This window comes from Pleurodeles waltl, chromosome 5, assembly GCF_031143425.1.
Source record: "Pleurodeles waltl isolate 20211129_DDA chromosome 5, aPleWal1.hap1.20221129, whole genome shotgun sequence".
Lineage (NCBI taxonomy): Eukaryota > Metazoa > Chordata > Amphibia > Caudata > Salamandridae > Pleurodeles > Pleurodeles waltl.
The window spans coordinates 1608757328-1608781024 of NC_090444.1; the positions used below are offsets into that span (position 1 = coordinate 1608757328).

At 41.5% G+C, this 23697-nt stretch overlaps 1 protein-coding gene across 1 annotated transcript in view; it reads left to right on the forward strand.

Annotated features, from left to right (window-relative positions):
- The first annotated feature begins 3057 nt into the window (after positions 1-3057).
- Positions 3058-23697, forward strand: part of SLC66A3 (solute carrier family 66 member 3) — a 91020-nt gene continuing 70380 nt past the window's right edge. The window contains exon 1 of the mRNA XM_069235938.1: positions 3058-3346. Coding sequence (XP_069092039.1) covers positions 3201-3346 — 146 coding nt within the window. The 5' untranslated portion in view covers positions 3058-3200. The remainder of the gene's footprint in view (positions 3347-23697) is intronic.

Below are 23697 nucleotides of genomic sequence, written 5' to 3' on the forward strand. Positions count from 1 at the left end.
CTTATTATGATAACATTTTTGTGGGAGCGAGTGAATGTAAACATACGTTTATCTTTAAGGCCAAATGGACATTCATGCTGAACGGACTTGACCCTGTCATACCTGGTGAATAATACATTTGTGGGCATAATGCCTATTATCGTCTTCCAAAAGGGTGGTGGGGGAGATGTTATTTGGGTATAGTGTTCCCAAAGGTTTATCAACTGGATGACCTATCGATGATTCCAAAGACGTCTGGATCTCATCGTATCCAGAAAAGAGAGACCGCAGCTGCTGTGGTAGGAGATATATTTGGAGCCATGATTCCTTCATTGGGAGTTGTGTTGAATTCCATCAAAATAAGAAAGTTGTCTACTATAGTGGATAACATGTTGACAAAGTTTTCAGGTGCTATGATCCTGATGGATGCTGAACTTGCAGCAGAAAGAGCTATGACTCTTCAAAACAGGCTTGCCTTAGACATTCTTTTAGCAAAGGATGGCGGCGTTTGCAAAATGCTTGGTGCGCGTCACTGTTGTACGTATATACCTGACAACAGTGTAAAGATTAAAACAATGCTTGCTAATCTAACAAAAGAGAGTGCAGACTTGAAGGAATTGAAAGAATCAGGAGTTTGGGAGAAGGTTGGAAAAGGAATTGCTTCAGTGGGAAATTGGCTTGGTGGCATTTGGAATGGAATATTACTCAAAATAATACAGGGAATACTAATAGTACTAATTTGCATCTTTGGGATTTGGGGAATAAAAAGGGGAATAATAATGATAATGGAAAGAATTAAGAGAAGGAAGGAAGAGAAAATGATGAAAAGAATGGCAGAAGAATACAAAGAAAGAACAAGGGGAACTAAAAGGAAAAGAGAACTGACAGAATTTTAGTGGAATAAAATTTGTGGGAATAGTTTGTGTGATGACAAGTAGTCATCAGAGGAGGGATTGATGACGCGGAAATGAAGGTTTTACATTTATTAGCGCATAAACGTAGTGCTGCAATAATCAAGTGTGACTTTAACCGAACTAATAAAGATTGTACGGGGACAAAATGTGCCCTCAGAGCAGTTCGCCAACATTTATAAGCGTACTTTATATATCGTGATGTATTAGAATTGTATTAATCTGACATAACCGTAAACGTGTGCCATGATTTGCTTGTTTGGAATGTTTTAGCTTAGCATAACTTTAGTGGAGGCTTCGGCCTAGTTGCCTGGTCTCACGGTTTAGATGCTCGTGTTTTTCTAATGTGCTAATAAACGTGTATTTCTGCTTGAAGCTGTACTTTTCCAGTGAGACCGGTTCACATGCTTATCTTTAAGGTTTCGTGCCAGCCTGGCATCTTCTTCTTTGCTCCAAGGTCAATCTGCAGGTGCGGACAATGGAAGCTCTGAAAGTGAGTTAATTGGTAAAATATGTTGCAACTTACGTTCCCGACTCCAAGGATAATGTATGCCTAGGTAGAAGCTTGAGAACTGTTGTTTTTGATTGGACAATTTGAAGCCAACCTATGAACCCTCCAATGGAAGACCCTACTGGATTTGAACTGTTGTTTATTTAAACCCGGTGCACGAGAAGAAAGCAGCCATTACCCATCGGACATTACCAGCCATTTTTGCAGCCATTACTCGCCATAGCCATTTTAGCCATTAGACATTTGCCATTGGCCCGATACCCGCCATTTTGCAGGACATTGCAGCCATTATGGCCCATCTTGCCGACTTTGTCATTTTGCCATCTTCTATGATGCCAATTGATGTTCGATGTCATTTTGAATGAGACTTTGATGCTTTCTCTAATCGAGAGAAAGAGACCTTAAGAAATTCTTGCCTTAGAGACTTTAACTTTGAACTGCCCCTTTGCATGAAATAGTAGTTTATCTTGCCGCCGTGAGGCAATTGCCCCGTCCACCTTGCCCCTTTGCCCCGTCCCATGCTGATCGGAAAACCGGTACCTGTGAGACGAAGACTTCCTTGAATGCTGATTGTAATTGGTAAATATGAAAGGAAATTGTACAATTGCATTGTGTTTCTTTTAGGTAACCAACTGCTGATTTTGATAAGAGCCCTAGCTAGGAGTTTTCTAAATTAATGTTGCTAAATTGTTTTTGCATGAAGTCCCACATGCAGATGCTAATTCGAGGTTAGATGAGGAATCATTGGTGCACGATGCAATTTGAGACCTTGTTATGCTGACTAATGTATTCAATTAGCTCATTACAGATTATAGTTTTAGTGGTTTGCGTTGCTATTATCGAATGCATTGTTATTCAAATACTGCATAGATTGCATCTTTTCCGCTGTTATGGACAGCTATTAATGTTCATTTACATATATCAATTGGTGTTGAGACACATCTATATTGTGCTAGCTTTGTTAATATAGGGAAATAAATTCATTAACTTTGAATAAACTGGTGTGGTTATTCATGGCCGAAAGGTCATGGTTCGCCGAAATGTTTTCTGGATTAATTGTTAAGTGTTATGTTGATCAGGGTATTGCTTATGTTCGTTATTGATTATTGATTAGATTAAATTGATTGATCTCGGGTGAAGAGAGTCCCACTTAGTCAAAAGATTCATCGACCCGAAGAGCGTCCAAACACAGGTAAATTATTAGGGAGGAACGCTCCATCAGGTGAACAGGACAGAGACAGTACTGGTATAGCTGCCAGGTTTCCCAGGTCCATGCATGACTAATTAGTCCAAGCCATTTTTTTTTTTTTACTTATTCGAATTCTGGTTTACTACTGTAGAACATAAGCAGCAGAAATTCTAAGACAAAAAACAGGACTAGTCTAACTAGTCACCCTGCCCCACCCCATCCTTCCCGACTCAATTCTATGGCTTCGCTAACGATAATCACCCGGTATCGGGGTGAAGAGGCAGCTTTCACTTCCTAGTGCTCTGTGCCACAGAGCCTTCTGCACAGCTGGGCCCGCCAGGGCAGCAGGTTTAGCAGGACTGTCGCTGTAAACTTTGTAAAGGATTCTCCAGCAAACGCTGGCAGCCTTGGGCAGCATCTCGGCTGCGCCCTCGTAATCCCTGCCCCTCTGCCGCGTCACTGGTGCAGAAAACGCCCCTGGGCCGAACAACGGGTGAGGGAGGAGCAGGAACTGTCTGGAAGGGATGCTGCTGTCGGGCGTTTAAAGCAGCAGCGCGGGAGTGACAACCGGAGACCGAGGCACGCACTGCTGCCCCCTGCCCTCCGGACGATGGCGACCTCGGAGCTGCTGGTGTTCGCCAACTGGAGCACCCTGCTCGTCTGCATGGTGCTCAAGTTCCCGCAGATCGTGGCTGTAGTATCCGCACGCTCTGCCCGGGGGATCAGCATGAACAGCTTGCTGCTGGAACTGACCGGGTAAGAGAGACGCGGTCCCACCCTGAGGTGCTACAGATGAACAGTGACGCGGCACTGCAGGATCAGTTATTGAATATGTGTGCATCTCTGCTTCCGGGGCATCCTCAGGTGAAGGAGTCGGGTACTTACGAGTTAAAAGGCAAAGTTTGGGAAGTCTGTGTAGAGCACAAAACAATTAAGGAACTAAAAACAATTGCGTATCAAAACATATGGCAAAGATTTCTAATCATTTTTTTTTACTGGTGACTGAAATTAAATTCACACAAATAACATTAGGCGTGTACTTCTTGGAATCTCGCTCGTTTTGCACAATAGCACACAATGAAGGAGGGGCTGTAAATGTAGCTGAGCTCATAATACTGACTCATAATACTGCTTGTAACAGCAATTTCAGCTCCATGTATTTCCGGGACAATGAGTCTTGAATGCTTATGTTGCTAACTACCAAACTGAGGCCCATATTTATACTTTTTGACGCAAAACTGCGCAAACGCAGTTTTGCGTCAAAAAGTATAGCACCGGCTTGCGGGATTCCAGAGCACCAGCCGGGTGTCAATTTTATGCAATGCCGCAAGCCGGCCCAAAGGGTGGGCTAGAGTAAAAAAAATTACATTAGCCGGGTGGGGGTAGTTGTGTGGGAGAAGGGGGTTTTGCACCAAAAAATGACGTTAGGATGGTTAGAGGCAAAAGAAATGCCTCTAGCCAGCCTGGCGTCATTTTCTGATGCAAAACCATCCATACCACATGACTGTCTTAGAAAAGACAAAGGTCATGCCCACCACCCCAATGGCCAGTACAGGGGACCAGTGTCCCCGGGACATGGTCATTGCACCCTGTGCCTTGCAGGGGACCCCAAGTTTGGCCCCTGATGGCACTTTAATTTAAAAATAAAATACTTACCTATACTTACCCTACTTACCTGGGATGGAGTTCCCCCATCCTCTGGTGATCCTCTGGTGTGAGTGGGGGTGTTTCTGGGGCTTGAGGAGGGCACCTGTGGACCCATTTCATGGTGTTCAACCATGAAAATGGCACCACAGGTCCCCTAACGCCTGGTCTGACCCAGGCGTTAAATAATGGTGCAAAGCAAGCTTTGTACCATTATTTAGCCCCTCCTCCCACCCCTGCGTCATTTTAGCACGGGGATAAATATGGGGCCATGGGGTTGCCACTATATTTTAGATGGGAACGCCTACCTTACATCTCATTGACGCAAGATAGGTGCACCCATCCAGAAAATGGTGCTAACTCCAATATTTTGACGCTAGGTGTGTCTAGCTTCCAAATATAAATATGGGGTTAAGTTGCGTCAAATTTGTATTAAAAAAAGACGCAAATTCAGCACATAGTATAAATATGCCCCTCAGTCCCATGTTTTGCCCATTGCTGAGGGCAGTAGGGAGCATCATCTTGTACACATTTAAAAGCATTCATTTTTTTGCTCACAGGCATTTAGAAAGTGTTGCATCAAATATCTATTCATTGTACATAGGCCGCCAGCTCGAGTACATTTACAGTCATAGACCATGCTTCCTTTTGAATCTTTCTGGGTTGAAAGTCATTTGTTTATCAGTATACCTATATGTCACTTTCTCTATTTAGTTTCACTGTGTGCTCACTTTTCTAGGCACTTGTTTTATTGACTGAATAAAGCTTTCTAACTGATCAAATGTGATGTACTGAATTTGAGGGTGCTGGTTTATTGCTATTATGATTATAAATTGTATTTTGGATTATTTACATATTCAATATCTAATATGTTTACACGCAGATGAGTCCACAGTGAAGTAGAGTATTTTTGATGTGTTGGCTTTTCAGCCAACAGCATGCTTCATTGTGGGGGTTGTAATTTTACTGTAGCACTTCATTAGGGGCTCAAAACGCCAGCATGCAAAGTGCTGTTGGTTAAAATGCCGGAATTGGCTGAAAGTGTTATACATCAGAGGCCAGATTAATCAACACTTTGCACCAGTGCAGTCACCAAAATGATGCAAAACAGCACAAAGTTAATTTGGGGTTTCATTTTCAGTGCAAAACTTGGTTTTGTGCTTGGAAGTTGTATTAAAATAAAGCAAAGTAACACTATGTGGTACTTTGCATCAAGAGCGTGTTCCTTGGGTGGTGCACAGGCATTTCCATGCAACTACCTGTGGTTTTTAATGCAAAGCCCTTTCTACTATATAGACACAGCTTTGCACCAAACAATTGTGCTTCCTGGAGGAAGGCCCAAAGAAGAACATTTTTATTTTTTATTTTCTCCAAACTCTTCTATCTCTTCATGTGTGCTGTTACATACAGCAAATATATAAACATGGGAAAAGTGTAAAGGTATGTATAAGCATAGAGTTTGTACCCTTCCAGTAAAAAAAACTTATTTTGGATTCTAGCAGATGCCTTTTCACTATGTTGCAAAGCTGTGTGTGTGGCAAAGGATAGCCAGGAAGTGTGTAATCGCTTAGGAATAGAACAGCTCTCCTTCTCTTTCTCACTTGCGCAACGCAGTGCAGCACGCAGCTGAGGTTGCTATGGTGCTTTGCATGATATATTAGTAAATCTGCACTGATACGCAGTCGTTGGTTAGCTGTGTTTTAAAATTGTTATAAAACTTTCACCTCCATTAAAAAAAAAAGTGTTTTACCAAAAGTAAGCTCTGTTTACATATTTTGTGAGGTTTAACACTTTCATTTACATCATGCATTGAAACAAGCATTGGTAATGAAAATCATTTTGTCTTTTGTGTAGTGAAAAGTTGTACATCAAGGTTCATAACAAAGGCACAACTTGGACAGCAGCAGTGCAACATTCCTTAAGAATAAGTAAAGGACAGCTGCCAATAGCAGAAGGAATACAGAAATTATGGGGCAACCCAATTTAACCTTCTGGAGCATGGCCTAGCAAATCTATATATAGTGAGTGTTTTCCCTCGGGATTTATTTGGCCTGTAGGCAGTTAAGCTGAATGTAGCATAAATCATTGTTGGCTTACTATTCAAACCCTTATTTCTAATATCAATTTATAGAGTTTGCACCTGTGTGTCATCAGAGCACATTTGTTGTGAAAACCAAAGGAACCAAAGCTGGGCATGCTATTTACAACACAGCATAACTCTCATTTCAATGCACATTTTTTTTATATAAACAGATTGAGTTATTGTTAGAAATTGGGTCTCTAGTTGGCAGTTGTATGCACCCTGTTCAAGTGGGGACCACAATCCTAGTCAGGGTAAGTACCAACAGAACCTAAAGTATCCTGTGCTCACCCTCCAGTAGCTTGGCACAGAGCAGGTAGGCTTATCTTAGAAGGTAAGGTGTAAAGTATTTGTGCCATAACTCATACAGTAAGACAGTGAAAATACTATAAAAAGTACTCCACACCAGTTTAGGAAAATAGATAATATTTACCTGAATAAAATAGGAACAAAATGACACAAATCCAATACGCACAAGTCAAGATATCACTTTTTAAAGGTTTAAATGTGTCTCAATCCTTAAGAATCAGTGGTTGTATCCTTTTAACAGACAGTGCCTGGGTTGCGTCAAAAATAACGACGGAGAGGGGGGCCGCAAAGGAGATGTGTTGAAAAGTAAAGAGATGCATTGATTTTTCTAGTGCAACAAAGGCGATGCATCATTTCTTTCCACGCTGCAAGGCTATGCATCGGTTTCCAGGGGTGTAGCCTTGCAATGCAGGGATATTTTTACTCCTAGGAATGATGCATGGAAAATCCAGAACGCATTGAGAAGAGGCAACAGGTCCTGGGTCGATCCGGGAGATGATGCAGTAATATTTCAGCAGCGAGGCAGGTGCTGCATCAATTCAGCAGGCTTTGCGTTGAATTTTGCAGGTGTTGCATCGATTTTCTGACGCAGTGGATTTTCTTCTCTTTGGTGAAGTCTTTGATAGCCCTAAGACCTCAGAACAGGAGGCAAGCTAAATGCAAGCCCTTGGCGAGCACTTGTGGAGGAAGTCAGAGTCCTTCCAGCAGACTCAGGGGTCAGCAGGCAGAAGGGAAACAAGCAGGCCTGCAGTTCTTCCAGCAAAACAGTCCAGATGAGTTCTTTGGGCAGCAAGGCAGTCCCTCTGACAGAGTCCATTTGTAGGTCCAGAAGTGTCTGATTTGGTGGGGTCACAGACCCAGTATATATTCCCAAAAGTGCCTTTGAAGTGGAGGAATCAATGGTTTTGAAGTGCACAAGATCCCGTTTCAGCCCAGCCCTGTCTTCCAGGAGCCCTGTGGAGGTTATCAGTCCTTTGTGTGAGGGAAAGCTACTGGGCTTTGAAGTGTAAGTGAGAACCCCTCCAACCTTCCTGCCCAGGAAGACCCATCAGTGTGTAGATGAGTGCAGATGCAGCTGAGTGTCCTGTATTTATGGCTGTCTTGGTGGAACGCACAAGAGGAGCTGTCAACCAGCACAGACCAGATGTGGATTGGTGACAGGCTGTAAGGCACAGAGAGCAGTAAGTGCAGTGAAATGCGTACTTTCTAAAAGTGGCATTCCTGAAATAGTAATTGTAGGAGGCTGGCCTGGCTTATAGTGTGTACCAATGGTACTTACACCTTATGCCAGGTCCAGTTACCCCTTATTAGCAGAGTGTAGTAGTGTTCTAGTAGCTTAGGCTGATAGAGGTAGCTATAGCAGAGCAGCCAAGGCTGAACTAGGAGACATGCAAAGCTCATGCAGTACCACTATATCATATAGGTACTCTATCATAAGAAAGACATTACTCATAGTTACTAAAAATAAAGGTACTTTATTTTAGTGACAATGTGCCAAAAATATCTCAGAGGATATACTCCCTTGGGAGGTAAGTAACATACACAAAATATACACAACAAACCAAATCAGGTAAGTACAACAGTCAGAAAGTAGTGCAAACACTGTAGAATACAATATGATGCAATGGGCCTAGGGGCAACACAAACCATATACTAGGAAAGTGGAATGCGAACCACGAATGGACCCCTAGGCTAGTGTAGTGTGTAGAGGGTCGCTGGAAGTGTAAGAAAACACTAAGCGTGTAAAAGATACCCCACCCCAAGACCCTGGAAAGCAGGCGTAAAGTACTACTATTTCCCCAGAAACACATTAATGTCGCGATAAAGGATTTTGCAAGGACTACAACAGACTACAAAGCACTGAAGACGGATTCCTGGACCTCAAGACCTGCGAAGGAAGGGGATCAAGTCCAAGAGTCGCTAAAGTGTCTGGGGGGGGCAGGAGCCAACTAAACCCCGGATGAAGGTGCAAAATGTCTGCCTCCGGTTGGAAGAAGCTGAAGATTCTGCAACAACGAAAGGCGGTAGGGAGTTCTTCTTCATGCAGAAGATGTCCCACGGCGTGCTGGAGGATGCAGAGTTGTTTCCTTGGCAAAATACCGCAAAAAAGCCTTGCTAGCTGCAAGAGTCGCGGTTGAAGAAAAAGGGTGCTGCCCGGATGTCCCCACTTGGGACAGAAGACAGAGGGGCCCTCAGCATCTTAGAGAGCCCACACACAAGCAGGAAGCACCCGCAGAAGTCCTTGAACACAGGTTCAAGAAGACTGAACACGGGGGTCGTCTCAACAATGCAAAAGGAGGTCCCACGATACTGGAGATCAACTCAGAGAGCTGAGCATCACAGGACAGACTGCTGGGGGCCTAGGCTCAGCTGTGCATGCAGGATTTCTGGAAATGTGCACAGAAGCCCTTGTAGCTGCAGAACACACGGTGCACAGGATTACTGTCTAAAGAGTGGAGGCAAGGACTTACCTCCTCCTAATTGGGACAGTTGGTCCACTGGACAGTCTGGGTCACTAGGGTCCACCACCTGTGTTCCAGGGGCCACGCTCGTCAGGATGAGAGGGGTCCCAGAGTACCGGTGAAGCTGAAGTTTGGTGCCTGCTGAAGCAGGTTGAAGATTCAGTCGACCCATGGGAGATTTCTTCGTGGCTTCCAGTGCAGGGTGAAGGCAGGCAGCCCCCAGAGCATACACCACCAGGAAACAGTCGAAAAAGCTGGCAGGATTAGGCGCTACAAAGTCGCTGGTAGTCTTCTGGCTACTTTGTTACAGTTTTGCAGGCGTCCTGGAGCACTCAGCGGTCCATCTTTGGCAGAAGTCGAAGAGAGAAGTGCAGAGGAGTCCTGCTGGATTCTTGCAAGTCATTATCTGAGGAAAAGCCCACTGGAGAGACCCTAAATAGCCCTCAGAGGACATTTGGCTACCTAGTCAGGTATGCACCTATCAGGAGGGGTCTCTGACGTCACCTGCAGGCAATGGCCACTCAGAGGCCCCCTGAGTGCCCTCCCACCTCTGGAAACAAGATGGCAGAGGTCTGGGACACACTGGAGGAGCTCTGGACACCACCCCTGGGGTGGTGATGGACAGGGGAGTAGTCACTTCCCTTTCCTTTTTCCTGTTTCACGCCGGAGCAGGGACTGGGGGTTCCCTGAACCGGTGTAGACTGGCTTATGCAAGGAGGGCACCATCTGTGCCCATCAAAGCATTTCCAGAGGCTGGGAGAGGCTACCCCTCCCCAGCCTTTAACACCTATTTCCAGGGGTGGCAGCAGCAGTAGCTGCATAGAAAACCCCAGAGAGCTGGTTTGGCAGTACTGGGGGTCCATAGTGGAGCCCCCAGGATACATGGAATTGACTCCCCAATACCAGATTTGGAATGGGGGGACAATTCCATGATCTTAGACATGTTACATGGCCTTATTCGGAGTTACCATTGTGAAGCTACATATAGGAATTGACCTATATGTAGTGCACGCATGTAATGGTGTCCCTGCACTCACAAAGTCCGGGGAAATGGCCCTGAACGATGTGGGGGCACCTTTGCTAGTGCAAGGGTGCCCTCACACTTAGTACCTTTGCACCTAACCTTCAGCAAGTGAAGGTTAGAAATATAGGTGACTTATAAGTTACTTAAGTGCAGTGAAAATGGCCGTGAAATAACGTGTCCTTTATTTCACTCATGCTGCAATGGCAGCCCTGTGTAAAGGTTTGTCTGAGCTCCCTATGGGTGGCAAAAGAAATGCTGCAGCCTATATGGATTGCCTGGAACCCCAATACCCTGGGTACCTAGGTACCATATACTAGGGAATTATAAGGGTGTTCCAATGTGCCAATTAGAATTGGTAAATTTAGTCACTAGCCTATAGTGACACATTTAAAGTCAAAGAGAGAGCATAAGCACTGAGGTTCTGATTAGCAGAGCCTCAGTAACACAGTAAGCACTACAGACAACATACACATAGGCCACAAACTATGAGCACTGGGTTCCTGGCTAGCAGGATCCCAGTGAGACAGGCAAAACACACTGACAAATAGGGTTTTCACTATGAGCACTGGGGCCCTGGCTAGCAGGATCCCATGGAGACAGTAAAAACACACTGATATACACTCTCGAACAGGCCAAAAGTGGGGGTAACAATGCTAGAAAGAAGCTACCTTCTCACAGTAATGTAGAATCCAACTTCACCAGAAAGTAAGATTTCTCACTACCATTCCAACCATACTAAACATGAGAATGTCACTCCTCTCAGATCAGAAATTACCACTTAATAGGCTGTAAAGGAATTTCTAATGCTGGCTTATGAGAGGAGCAGGCTTCACAGTAGGGAAAAACGATTTAGGGAGTTTTTCACTACCAGGACATGTAAAGCTTACAAGTACATGTCCTGCCTTTTACTTACATAGCACCCTACCTAATGGGCTACCTAGGGCCTACCGTAGGGGTGACATACTTAATAAAAGGGAAGCTTAAGGCTTGGCTATTGCTTTTAAACGCCATGTCGAAGTCACAGTGAAACTGCACACATAGGCCTGGCAATGGCAGACATGGGTAAGGGGCTACTTATGTGTGGCACAATCGGCACTGCAGGCCCGCTAGTAGCATTTAATTTACAGGCCCTGGGCACATCTACTGCACTTTACTAGGGACTTATAAGTACATTAAATATGCCAATTGGATATAAGCCAATGTTGCCATGTTTTAGGGAGAGAGCACAGGCACTTTAGCACTGGTTAGCAGTGGTAAAGTGCCCAGAGTCATCCCAAAGTTGACAACAACGAGGTAGAAAAAGAGGAGAATGAAGGCAAAAAGTTTGGGGTGACTCTTGAGAGAGGGCCATTTTCCAAACAGTTATGTTATCTTATAGCCATATAGTAATTTTATTTGTTATGTGCTTAATCATGTCTGCCATCATAGTAACTGAGCAAAGGCCCTTTTTAGGGTCGAGCCTGCGTTGCATGCGCTTGCGCATGCGTTTCGCAGGGAGACTCTTTTGTATTTATAAAAGGGCTCGGAGCCCTGTCAACTTCACATCAGTGTTTTTTATTGGTTTGTGGGCTTCCCTAATAAAATCTGCTTGCTTTCATTAGTCGAAGGCACGCATACGTCATGCCTTTTCCGGTGGCTAGCCCTCCTCCAGCGTAGCGACCAAGTACAGAAAACATGCGAGGCTTGCTGTTTTCCATCGAGCTTGTGGACTTTTTTTTCTCTAATTTACGAGCCCGATCTCGCTTGGCAGAAGTCGAGCGCTTTACGTACTTGATTTCTCTTATTCGGGTTATGTACATAAATGCACTTTTGCCCGATAGGTGAAAAGTCGGGTTAGGAGTTTACAACGCGATCAGCTCTAACATGAGCAAACGCGAGACCCGATGCATTGTAAATGCTTGTTAAATACTAGCTTTAAAAAATGCATTTTTCTCACCTTTAGTGTTAGACGAAACGCATCAGCCTTTTGTCTTCAAGGAGTTCTAGAAAAATTGACTACAATGGATTGATTCCTTAAATACGACTGGGGTCTACAAACAAGTGAGGACCTTGGACTTTAGATATTGAACCCCTTGTCAATGGTTACAACAGACCTTGTCATTTTAAGATTTTGTGAAATCACTGCATTTCACTTTTGATGTAAACTAGAATTATTATATGGCTATAAGATAGCAATACTCACTGTGTTTATATAAATACATTGTGCATGATAAGGCTATGCTACTTTGTAAATAATATGTCCAGCCATGGTTCCTTTGGTTTTCACAACAGATGTGCTCTGAGGGCACACAGAGGTAAAACACTGTAAGCTGATATTGGAAATACAGTTTTAAATATTAAGCCAATAATGATCTAGTTGTTATTGAGCTAAACTGCCCACAGACCAAACCAATCCCCAATGGAACCACTTATTGTAAGTAGCAGAAGTGTCATCACACAATTTTCTCACACATGCATACAGTACAGTACAACACCAGTAGCTAACATACTAAAGAGAGAGTGAGATTGTTATTCGCTGTCTGTATACAGACATAAACATACAAGAAGTACAAACCTCCTGGAAAAGTTGCAAAACTGCTTGTCGATTGCCATGCATTCATGTACTCATATAGGATGATGGACCCTCACCTGCCATGTGTAGTATGGTTCAACAGTGTGTGCCGTTTCTCCCTCTGGGAAACATCCAAGAGCACTAGTGTTCACTGGTTGTACAGTCTCCTAGTTAAGGATTCCCTAATTTGTGTGAGGTTATTCCCCTTTATTTTTTTCCCTTATTAAACTGTGAGACTTATAATAGAATTGTGTGTGGGCAAGTTAAAACGTTTTTATTGGTGTCATCCTACCACAAGATTTAAAAACAGAAGAGGAGGGTCAACCAATGAACCGTGCTTTTATTGTCCCTCAAAAGGTTTCAAATAAACATTCCTCCATTCATAGGGTATGTTGGGTATGTATACAGATGTGTTCAATATATCCTTTGTTTTTTCATAAGGTCCGGTGACAGCAGTAGACACACCCCTTCTTCATTGAACGAGTACACCTTAGGCTGAAACAGTGCAAGCTTCCCTCCATCAGAGGGTAGGCACAGTTAGGGCAGAAACAGCACAGTCTTACCCCGCCACAGAATATGTGAAAATGGGCCACCAGCAGTGTCAGCGTTGCTTCCTCATAGAGCAGGTACAGCATGACAGTAGCAAAGCAAAATTCCCTCAAGTACAAACTTTCATCGCTCAATGAACATGTACAGTCGAGGCATGAATGACATGTAGGTTGAAGACAGATGTGTTGAGCGGGCACATAACTCACTGAAAAGAATGTATCTGTGAGTTTTGACATCATTGTGACTTAGGTGATATTCCACTTGAGCATCGGCATTGTGAAAGTTCTACACCTCTCACTCAGTGGCCTGCTGTTTGTGTTGATTCTTTGGTTTTCCGCCTAATGAGAAGTAGCCTTTACTTAGTAGGTCAACGTTATTCGGAGCAGCCTACCTGTGACCAAAGTAACAATGCTCTAGACCAGTGGTTCCCAACCTCTGGTCCGGGGACCTCTGGGGTTCCACCGAGCCTCCTCAGAGGGTCCGTGACTGCTTAGAAAATTAAATAATATTAACAGATTAATAAAGTGTATATAAAGTGGCTAAATGTACAAGTGAAAATTTTAAAGCATACTGTAAATGAGAAGGAATTTGGAATTGAAGGCTAAAAATAAATTAGTATCCTCAGATTGATTTGTGGGAGCAGTGCAGGTGCATCAGACAGAACGTAGTATAAAAGATGTGTGGCTTCAATTGAATTTAGAAAAGCTCCAACCTTCCTATTAAAATGTTTTTTTTTTTTAATGTATATTTGTTTGGAAATTAAATAAAATGTGCTATCATCTGGGTATATGTTTGATGAATGCTTGTTTTTTTTTTTTTTGGTGTATTGTTTTGCAGTCCAAATCTTCAACAATGTTTAGGCCGGGATCCCTGGCTTCCATTAATGACTCAGCGGGGTCCCCAGATTCCAATAATGATTCAGTGGGGGTCCACAGAAGTCAAAAGGTTGAGAACCACTGCTCTAGACTAGCTCACAGGTGCTGACTACCGACCACTTCAAAAACGTTCTGAATGCTTGCTCACCAGGCACTGTCCAATTATAGCCTTGGTGCTGCAAAAACTTTGAGGGCCGCCACTGTTGCTCTGTGAGGTGCCATACTGTCCCATCCCCACAGTGCACAGCAGACTTCCTGATTTCCTTTTGATGAAATGGATTATTAGAATACCCTAATATAATGTATGTTACAGATTTAGCATTTTATTTACAAAAACTGGCTGTTACGATTTAGCACTCATGGTAACATACTATATCTTCTGTTCTCCTAAAAATGCAGGTGTGTCCTTACAAATGATCTCCTGCATCTCTGTCCATGCTGGTAGGTTGGTATACCCCAGGGAATGTGTGTGTAACTCATATGTTGGCTTGCTAGGAGACTGCATGGAATGCATGGATACTAACGTGCATTTTCAAAAGTGAGTTGGGCATGCGCTGAACAAAGTATTTCATATTCTTTTTTTTTTTTTTTTTGTTTAATTAAAATGTGGGTCATATTTTTACACATACTCGTATGAACAAGACACGCTCTGTTTAATTGCAATGCAGATGAGCCCTGTCCTGAATATATGTAAGCATAGTGCTTATTCACTGATTACAGGAAAGTCACATTGGCATTGTTTTCCCTCTTTAAAAAATGTGAGTATTTTTACTGTCTTTATTTTTGTTAGATTAGTATATTTGTTTCTACAAAAATATGTAAAGTACATTTAAATCTAACCTTTGTATTATGCGACCTGTGTCAAAACCCGTAATGTTCCATAGCATAGCAGCTAGAATATTTTATAAACGTTTTTTACGGCAAATTAGTCATAAAAACGCACAGGAGCAAGAGCTGTGTTAAACTGTACAGCGTTCCCGTAATATATATATATATTTCTTTCGGGGGAGGGCATGTGATTGATTAGTGGTGCATTTGCAATGAAAATGCACAGTGCAGTTTATAGAAACCACTCCCGAGATACTTCAATCGGTGGCCTGCAACTAGGACTTCTCTTCACCAAAAGTGTAAATGAATTAACCAGACCAAATGCAAGGGTCAGTGGTTTTTCTTAAACGTGTTCCTTCAGATATAATTGTCGTTTGTTCGTGTAACTGCGTAGTTCCGCAGCAGCGAACAAAAAGACATTACCGAACATAACTCTTTTTGTTAAGCAAAGCATTCAACATTATTTCCTGTTGCCCAGACTTTCGCAGCGGTAAATTTCTCAACCTCAGCCATTGGCTACTTCTGAACTAATGTGAGAAAATAATGAAGTTTTAGCTTTGTAAATTTTGTCTGGTGGTTCGTCTATAGCTTAATGGTAATGTCATGTGCTTGTGGGAGACTTTAGTCTCTTCCCTGGTAGGACCCAATGGGAATGGGCAGGCTTGTGGTGTATTATAGTACACTTTTTACAGAATTGTTCCTATACCTTTACATAATGTCATGTATATATCTTGGTTTTTTTATATATGTAGCTTCATTCCTCTGTTCTGTTCCTTTTGAGCAACGTAAATAATAGGCGTTGCTGTTAGCCGATGTAATCCCTCTTAAGTTACCCATCTCTAGGGGATGGAAGGCTCACTGACCATTCTGAGATCTAAATTTGTGACGTGTATTGCAGCATATGCCAGCAGTGAGCATTTACCTTGCTCAGCCATATTTACTATATATACACTCCCCAGTAATGGTGTTACAACTTAGCACTTACAACTGGGAATTTACCACAGTATCACATTCTGGACTGCAGTTTACTACACAGGCCGCAAGGTGATATCTGGTGGTCCTCGCATGGCCATGATTTTGCAAGCCCAATGTGCCTGACAAGAGGAGAAACATCTTCATGACCAGCAATCGGTATTTCCTGATCTAAGTGGCCTGAGTATCAAGGTTGAACCTAGGTACTCACTTTGTGCAATCCACGATACCATGGAAAACACTCATGTTATGTGTGTAGACAGTAAGTTTGTAGTTAATGCCGGCAAGTCACCTGTTTTAGTAATAAACTCTGAAAAGTGAAACGCTGTCAAATTGGTAAAACCTTAATTGAGAAGCTACCGAAATAAAGTTAGTTCAGGGTGGGAATTGCTGCAATGGTTAGCCAATGGACATTGGGCATAGTTGAAAACATAATTTGCTTGCACTCATTTACTTTACGCCATCCGCACAATGATTTAGAAGCACCCATGATGAAACGATTACTCACGGTATTAAATGCAGAAATTCTTCTGTCTATCACGTATGTGCTTGGTAGCGTGCCCAGGGAAGTTCGGCCCTTGGTAAGACCACTTACAGTGTATTCTACTCAGGCAGCTATTTCAACTCCCTAATTCCAACTGTCAATAAAATTTAGGCTGAAATGTAATTGGCAGCAATCATCATTGATTCTCATGTCCCTATTATTGACTGCCTGATACATGTGCACTAAGAAACACACCCTAAGAGATACAATTTGGCGTGCCCTTTTAGTAGGCCATATGAGATACCTACCCTAGTCAAACTATCCAAAAAGAGCCATTCATCGTTGGCACCTACAAGAGCTATGAGAAGCAGGAATCTCTGAATTTCAATTCAGATGGTAGCCAAAACAGATAAAAGCTCTTTCGGTTGCACAGGGCATTGAGAACCTGAAAAATGAAACCTGAAGATTACACTGCAGAGAGCCTCTCTGGGAAGAAATTGGCTAATTATCTTTCTTGCCCTTTGGCCAAAGTAGTGAGGCAACGTTTCATCTACAGCTGCTTTTTACGCTCTTCCCCCTATGGAATTCAGGCAAACATGGTCAACATTCAAAGACTATTCAAAAAGCTGTCCTTTGTGCAATTATAATCTAGAATCACTGACAGATGTTGTCTGCATTTGTTCCATTCTAGTACCCAAACGCTGAAGGTGTGTAAGACTGACCTTTATTAAAAAGGGGTGCCATTAGGCAATAGATGCATTGAAATGCGCATTGAGCATAAAGGACCTTCAAATAACTGCATGTCTTGTAGAATTCATGGATGCAGCTTTGCCACTACTGAAGGCTAAAGAGCATAGCAGAAAAACGTGAAAAATCAATTGAGCTACTTTTAGGTTAATAGGACAGATACATTTTTCATTGTTACAGCTCTGTGTACTCCGTCTTTTTTAAGATCTTGCTGAAGGATTTTGATGGTGTTTTTCTTATTCAGGCAGCTTTTATTTAGAATTAGAATTGCATTCACTTGCCATTACACTGTAATTTTTTTTTTATTGAAGCAAATCACGTATTGTACATTTTAAAATACATTTACAATAAATAAACAGAGGTGTGGAATCCATATAGCCCAATGCCAAGGCCATATTGTTTGTGGTCGAGGACAACAAGTTTTCATGTTTATTTTGTCCTTGAGACAAGTAGGCCCAACCCCCTGCAGTACCACCCTTTTGCTGCCAGTTTACAGGGAAGGGAACTGTCAGAAGTTGAGGTAGTATTTGTGTTCATATGTTAATGCTGTTTGAACTTGTCTTTATGGTTCATTAATGTAAAGCCTTTATTATTAGGGTGAGCGCTATAAATAAACATTGTAAGGTCACACTGCACTACTGACAGTGGTTCCAGTAAAAAAAAGTGTACACATGTTTGAAACGTTTAACAATATGAGGCTATGTTTAATACTCCCATAATGCTGTCTGATTAGATACAAATGTTTGCGGAAGCTTGTATGCAAGATTGATTATTCTTTGGTTTCAAAATAAAATGTCCAGTAAAAAAATGCAAGTAGGAAAAAAAGTTTTGCTAAATTACTGTGAAATTTTAGGAACTATATCTTTGAAGCATCATTTAGTAAAATGTGTTGATGCATGCTAGTATTTCCCAAAAATATTCATAATGGAAAATCAGTGTAACGGTTTTGAACAAGATTGCGGGAAACATGAAAATGAACAAGCGCTGGCAAAGCCAACTGATCCGACATTGGTTGTCAGTCTTTTGGTTTTTCAATTCATGTCTTGTTTTGGCATGGCTTTTGTAACACTTTGTTGTGGGAGCTTCCAGGTCCTCACCATTTTAACAAACATTGGCAAAAAGCAAAAATGTGTTTCGGTCTCAAAAAGCACACCTTGCCACAGTAGTTCCGGGGCACTGATCAAATCTACTTTGTGTGCCAAAATGCTCCTTGTGGAAGTGCAGAATGCTATCACTCACAGTAAAGCCAACCAATAGAGAAATAGAGTTTTAATAAAAACAAAATGTCTTGGTTAACACCAGACCTAATTAGGGGCCCAAGTCAAAAAAGTGCACCTGTGGTATATGTCTTTGAATTAGTGGCTTTCGAAATTCACAAGACCTTACAGAAGCAGACAAGGAAATCATACTCCTAGAAAATATTTGTGAATTGTATTTTAGCAGAAGCAAATATGCATGAGTAGATGTGGTCATGCAAAAATCTGTTGAGCGTTTACAAGTTCACTTTCCCTCCAACCACATTTTTCCAAACCCTGGAAGAAGTTTTATTTCTGCCCTTGCAGGGGTATACTTTCCATCCTTTCTCAGTATGGGAAAAGATTAGAGAAGAGCTGGTGAAAATCCTTAAAACATGCAAGTTAGTAGGTTTGCACAGGCTCCAAGGCATTCACGACCTGGAACTATTGCTTACTGCTTCCTCCAGCCCCAGTGTAGTTCTGCGGAAAGGTGGCAAAATAAGGAAATTGCTTGTATTCAACCCCTCCTATACTTTTAGCCTTGGCATAATCAGAGAGTCTATTATCAGAGCTCTTACACAATTAGATTGCTGCCATGATTTGCTGGCGTACTACATGGTACCAAAGAGACAAGTAGATGTTTTTACAGGACAAATAGATTTATGAAGCAACCTGTCCCATGAACAAGCAGATATTTTATTAAATTCCACACCCCTGAATAAATACCTAGTAAGTGTGGAGAGTATTCCTGGGGGAGGGTAACATTTTAAATAAATAAAACAGTTTTTATAAACGTTTATTTATCCCTGCAGTATGTGGTTTATGCAGCCCTTTGCTCTAACTGTGTCTGCATGCAACAACGGGTCCACAGGGCTGGATGTTTCTCTTTCTTCAAATTGACAAAAATCTAGAGTGCAATTGTAGGTGAAAGAGGACTCCTGAAGTTTGCCCATTGAAAATAAACATTTTTACATGTTCTGTAAAGGGCTTCAAAACATTGAGGTTTTAAACGAGCGAGCAGATGTTTTTGAAGGTGAAGAGTCTTTGTACGTTTGAACTTGGATCTCTACCGTGTCTGTTAATATTATTACATTTATACATTTAGACCTGGGAGTAATGTGTAGCAAGAGCTGATGTAGTTAATTGTGCGGGCCCCTCCTTCACAGCCCCTGGAAAGAAAACAGATTCCACTTGTTGTTTTGAATGAGACAAAATCATTGAACAGCAACAAATGGTGATTTCAGTGTATGAGTGTCTCGACGTAGTTTACCATTACAGCAAGTAATGATATCCAGTATAAAGCCATGCTCAAGTGAATGAATCCCATCATCAGTTCTCAATAAGACTTCTTATCTTTGCTCGTTTACAAACTGTCACTTGTGTTTCACACAAGGAAATCTTGCAGACAGGACTTCCTCAAATTCCCAATCATAGTGTTAATATACAGTAGACAGACATTGTTGTTTGGGTGGATGGCTGTGCAGCTCTGCCACTGAATCAAGCTGTGGGTGAAGGCCTACTCCCCTCTTTGTTCTCTAACCCTTTTCACCCAAACCAGGTTCAAGTCCATCCCCATCATTTGTGGCGTCCTCCAAGGCTCCATCCTTTCGTCAGTAATCTTAAAACTGTACATTGAGCTCCTGGAAGTACTGTTGTTGTCAAAGATATAGGTATTCACAGGTATGAAGTTAAGTGTGCTCTACCTGAAGGTTTCCTTGAGAAACATGGAATCTCTTTTTTTACAGCATGCTGATGATACCTAACTACACCTTAAAATTAAATGCTGCAACAGCCTCAAGACCCTCAGCTCTTCTCTTATTCAGAACTGAGTGACGAATATGAATTTAAGGTGTGGTACCGTTACATCACAAGCAGTACACCGTGAGTCATTAGATCGCAGGCAGTACATTGGGAGGCATTATATTGCAGATACGTTTTGCTACATTTAAATTGCCTGTCACTACAACGTATGTAATGTTATTTCACAGGTAACTGTAAAGACTAAGTACATTTAAAATATAAACTAAAATTAGAAAGTACATTAAAACAAAAATAATATAAATTTAATAGTAAAAATAAAATTAAACTAGGAGAAAATGTTAAGAAAGGAAAAAATAAAGGAATTTGGGAAGGGTGATATATACATCTGTTCCGAGGTGTGGGTGTTTGTGTATATTTCAGCTAAGGTATTAGGTGTAGATTAACATCCTCCTGATGTACTTACCTCTGATACAATGACCTACATCCAAAACTAAAGAACCTTTCATAGCCTGTACTCACTGGATGTATCAAGTCTCCTCAAATCTGCAATATAGAGATTTCAGTATCTTCCCATAAGTAACTCCTGAGCTAGTTTTTTAGCTTGTTCAGTTCAGTTTTTGTCTTTTACTGTAAAGCACACTGGCACCCTGTGCCAGGTTCTTCACACATTACATCAAAAACCTAAATACATAATAAACCGTTTAACCTATTACCACACATTGCCCCGCTCTAAGAAAACAAACAAAAGAGTAGGTATTAAACAAATCTATTCAAGCGTGCTGGGCATGTATATTGTCTAGTGCAACATCTTTCCCTAACAGCACTATGTGTTCACACATCAGACACAATTTAAGATTACAGGGCCTCAACACTTGAACTACTCAACACAAGATCTGGAATAGTGGGAACAAGGCTCTCAGCCTCTTCTAAATATATCATTTCAAAATTGATTGTCTCTGTTTCCATCCTTATACCTTATCAATCCATTTGCTCTTCACCAGTCACATTTTGTCAATCTTTATAGCAGACTTGGTTACCTACACCAATTTCATGAGCTGAAAAAACAAAAAATCCTTTCGGATCCAACCAGTATCTTTATCCTCACAAATCCTCCACTTGCAACCCATTCTTTCTTGCCACCTTCTAGTCCAGTCTACCCAACAGCACATCTCATAAAAACGTATAGATTCTCATGTGCACCTATGCTGTCTTGCTCAAGTTTTCCAGTTATAGGAAGCCTCCCTTGACTATGTTTGCTAGCTGCTCGGTATGTTGTATTTTGATCCTCTAACATTCAATATTTCCTTAACCAGTCTGGGTTAGTTTCAACGTTCAATATGTATATCAGTATCTCAAAAGCAGAGAACTCTGTTTCTGTTATAAGCCTATGGCTTTTCTCGGAAAAACTCCACAACTTCAAATCTGCAAGTCACCTCAATCTGCACACTTTCACAGATCGTCTAATTTATTTGTTCTGCTAAGACATTGCCTGAGGATAATATAAGACAGCATTCTTATTGGTAATACAGCTTTTCTCTAAAACTTATTTCATCTTTCATGAAATTATTTGAACACCACCAACTGCAGTTACAAACAACAGTAGCCCTTCCATGAAAAATATCCTCAAGAACTAACACACCAATTGTGGTTAGAAATTCATAAACTTTAATTCATATCAGTTTGATAAAATATTTATTTTTTTCTCACAGGAAACGGAAAGGGGTTGAGTCCTATACGTCCACCTTTCAGCAAAATGATTGAGGAGCAGGTTCAATCATGCAACTTGTACGACAAGAGTTGGGAATGTAGGAGTCTACCGTTGAATCTAGTTATATTGCCTGAAGGGCTGCAGCAGAATTTGTTCATAGATTTGTTGGGCACATCTGTTTCGTGAAGAAGTATCAGACATGTAATCTTATACAGTTCTATTTCTATCTGCTTCTCAAACTAAGTTGACTTTCCATTTTTTGCTGTCACATTCACTGGCAGAGTTACCCACTTTGTTTCTCTTAAAATATAATTCAGATATAGGTAGGCCATTCTTACAATTAGCAACAAGCAGCCTGGAATCACATTTAAAACATTTCATCACCCCTAACTACGAACACCACTTTATCCCTTCCTGTTTCCATAACATGGTTTTCTTGGCTGGATTTAGTACTAACAGCACATACTTCTCCCACCTTGAGTGTTTCTTTATTAAAAATCTTTACAGATTATATCATCCTCTCTTGGTGTTGTGAACTGTGTCTTTTAAAGATCCATTTTTGTGTTGTAACAACTGATGCTCTATCTTTTTGTTTCCGCAATGCACAACCATTTGATTTCTAATGTATTTTTCTACTCTGCTTCCAGATTATCAGTTGCAGCAACCACCCTCCGAGCTGCAATTTAAGTCTCTATGGCTTTCTAACATAAATAACGCGAAATATCATTACAGTATGTGGTTATTTAGAACACTGATTTCTGTGTAGATCCTAAATACTCCTTAAAATGTCAAATGATGGTTTCAGCTGCTTCCGTGCATAGAGGTAAATGATCAAAGACCCTGTGATCAGCCATACCTAGATTATTCAACAACAAAGCAATTTTCCACTGTGCTTTCAAATATTTGCCATCAGTAGTTACCAGACAGTTCTTTTGTACCTCGAACCAAATCCCCTACTTGTTGTTGTTGAATATCGTGACTTTTCAAATCATGCTTTTTCCCATCTGGCATTACAATACGTTGACCCTAACAAAGTGTTGTGATACCACGCAGAGTTTTACCACAGATTCTTTTTGCACATAATGCAGTGGTATTGATTGATTTTCATATATTTTTAGGGGAACCCACCTTATATACATATATATATGTATATCAATCACCTTATACACACATATATATATTTATTAAAATTGTATTTATCCAGTGCTCACTGTCCCCGATGAGGCATCGAAGTACTTTACATCGTTTACATCAGGCATCACGCTGCTCCAGAACATAAGGTTAGTAGCTGGTCCAGTATTATTAGTTATTGGAATTCACTTTGCACACTCAGGCAAACGGTTTCATGCATTAATTCCAGTTTCTTTGTGGTTGATTAAAACTAATAGGAATTTGGTTTGTTCATTAGTTGGGAAGGGGGTATGTGAGTTCATGCACATCTTCGGAGGGGTTGATAGATGAATTAGAGGAGATTTAGTATTGTTAGATTGCGGAGGTATGGCTTTAAAAAAAATACATCTTTGAAATTAAATATATGCAATTTGAAGAACCACGTTAATAGACATTAAGGAAAAGATGAATGTGACGCAGATTGTGCTCAGAGAGACAAGGTATGTCAGGAAAGGAAAGAGGAGTGGGCAATTTGAAATTAAAACAAGGATTTGCAATGCAACGGGTCTCGCATTTCCTCGAGTTAGAGCTATTAGCGTTGTAAATTCCTAACCAGACTTTTCTTGCCACATTAAATGGGAAAAAAAAACTAGCGCGATCGCGCTGTGTAAAATACAGCACGATAGCGCTGCGAAATAAAGAGAAAAAGTAGTCCAGAAACCATACGGAAAACATTGAGCCTCGTATGTTTCCAGTAGTTGGTCGGTG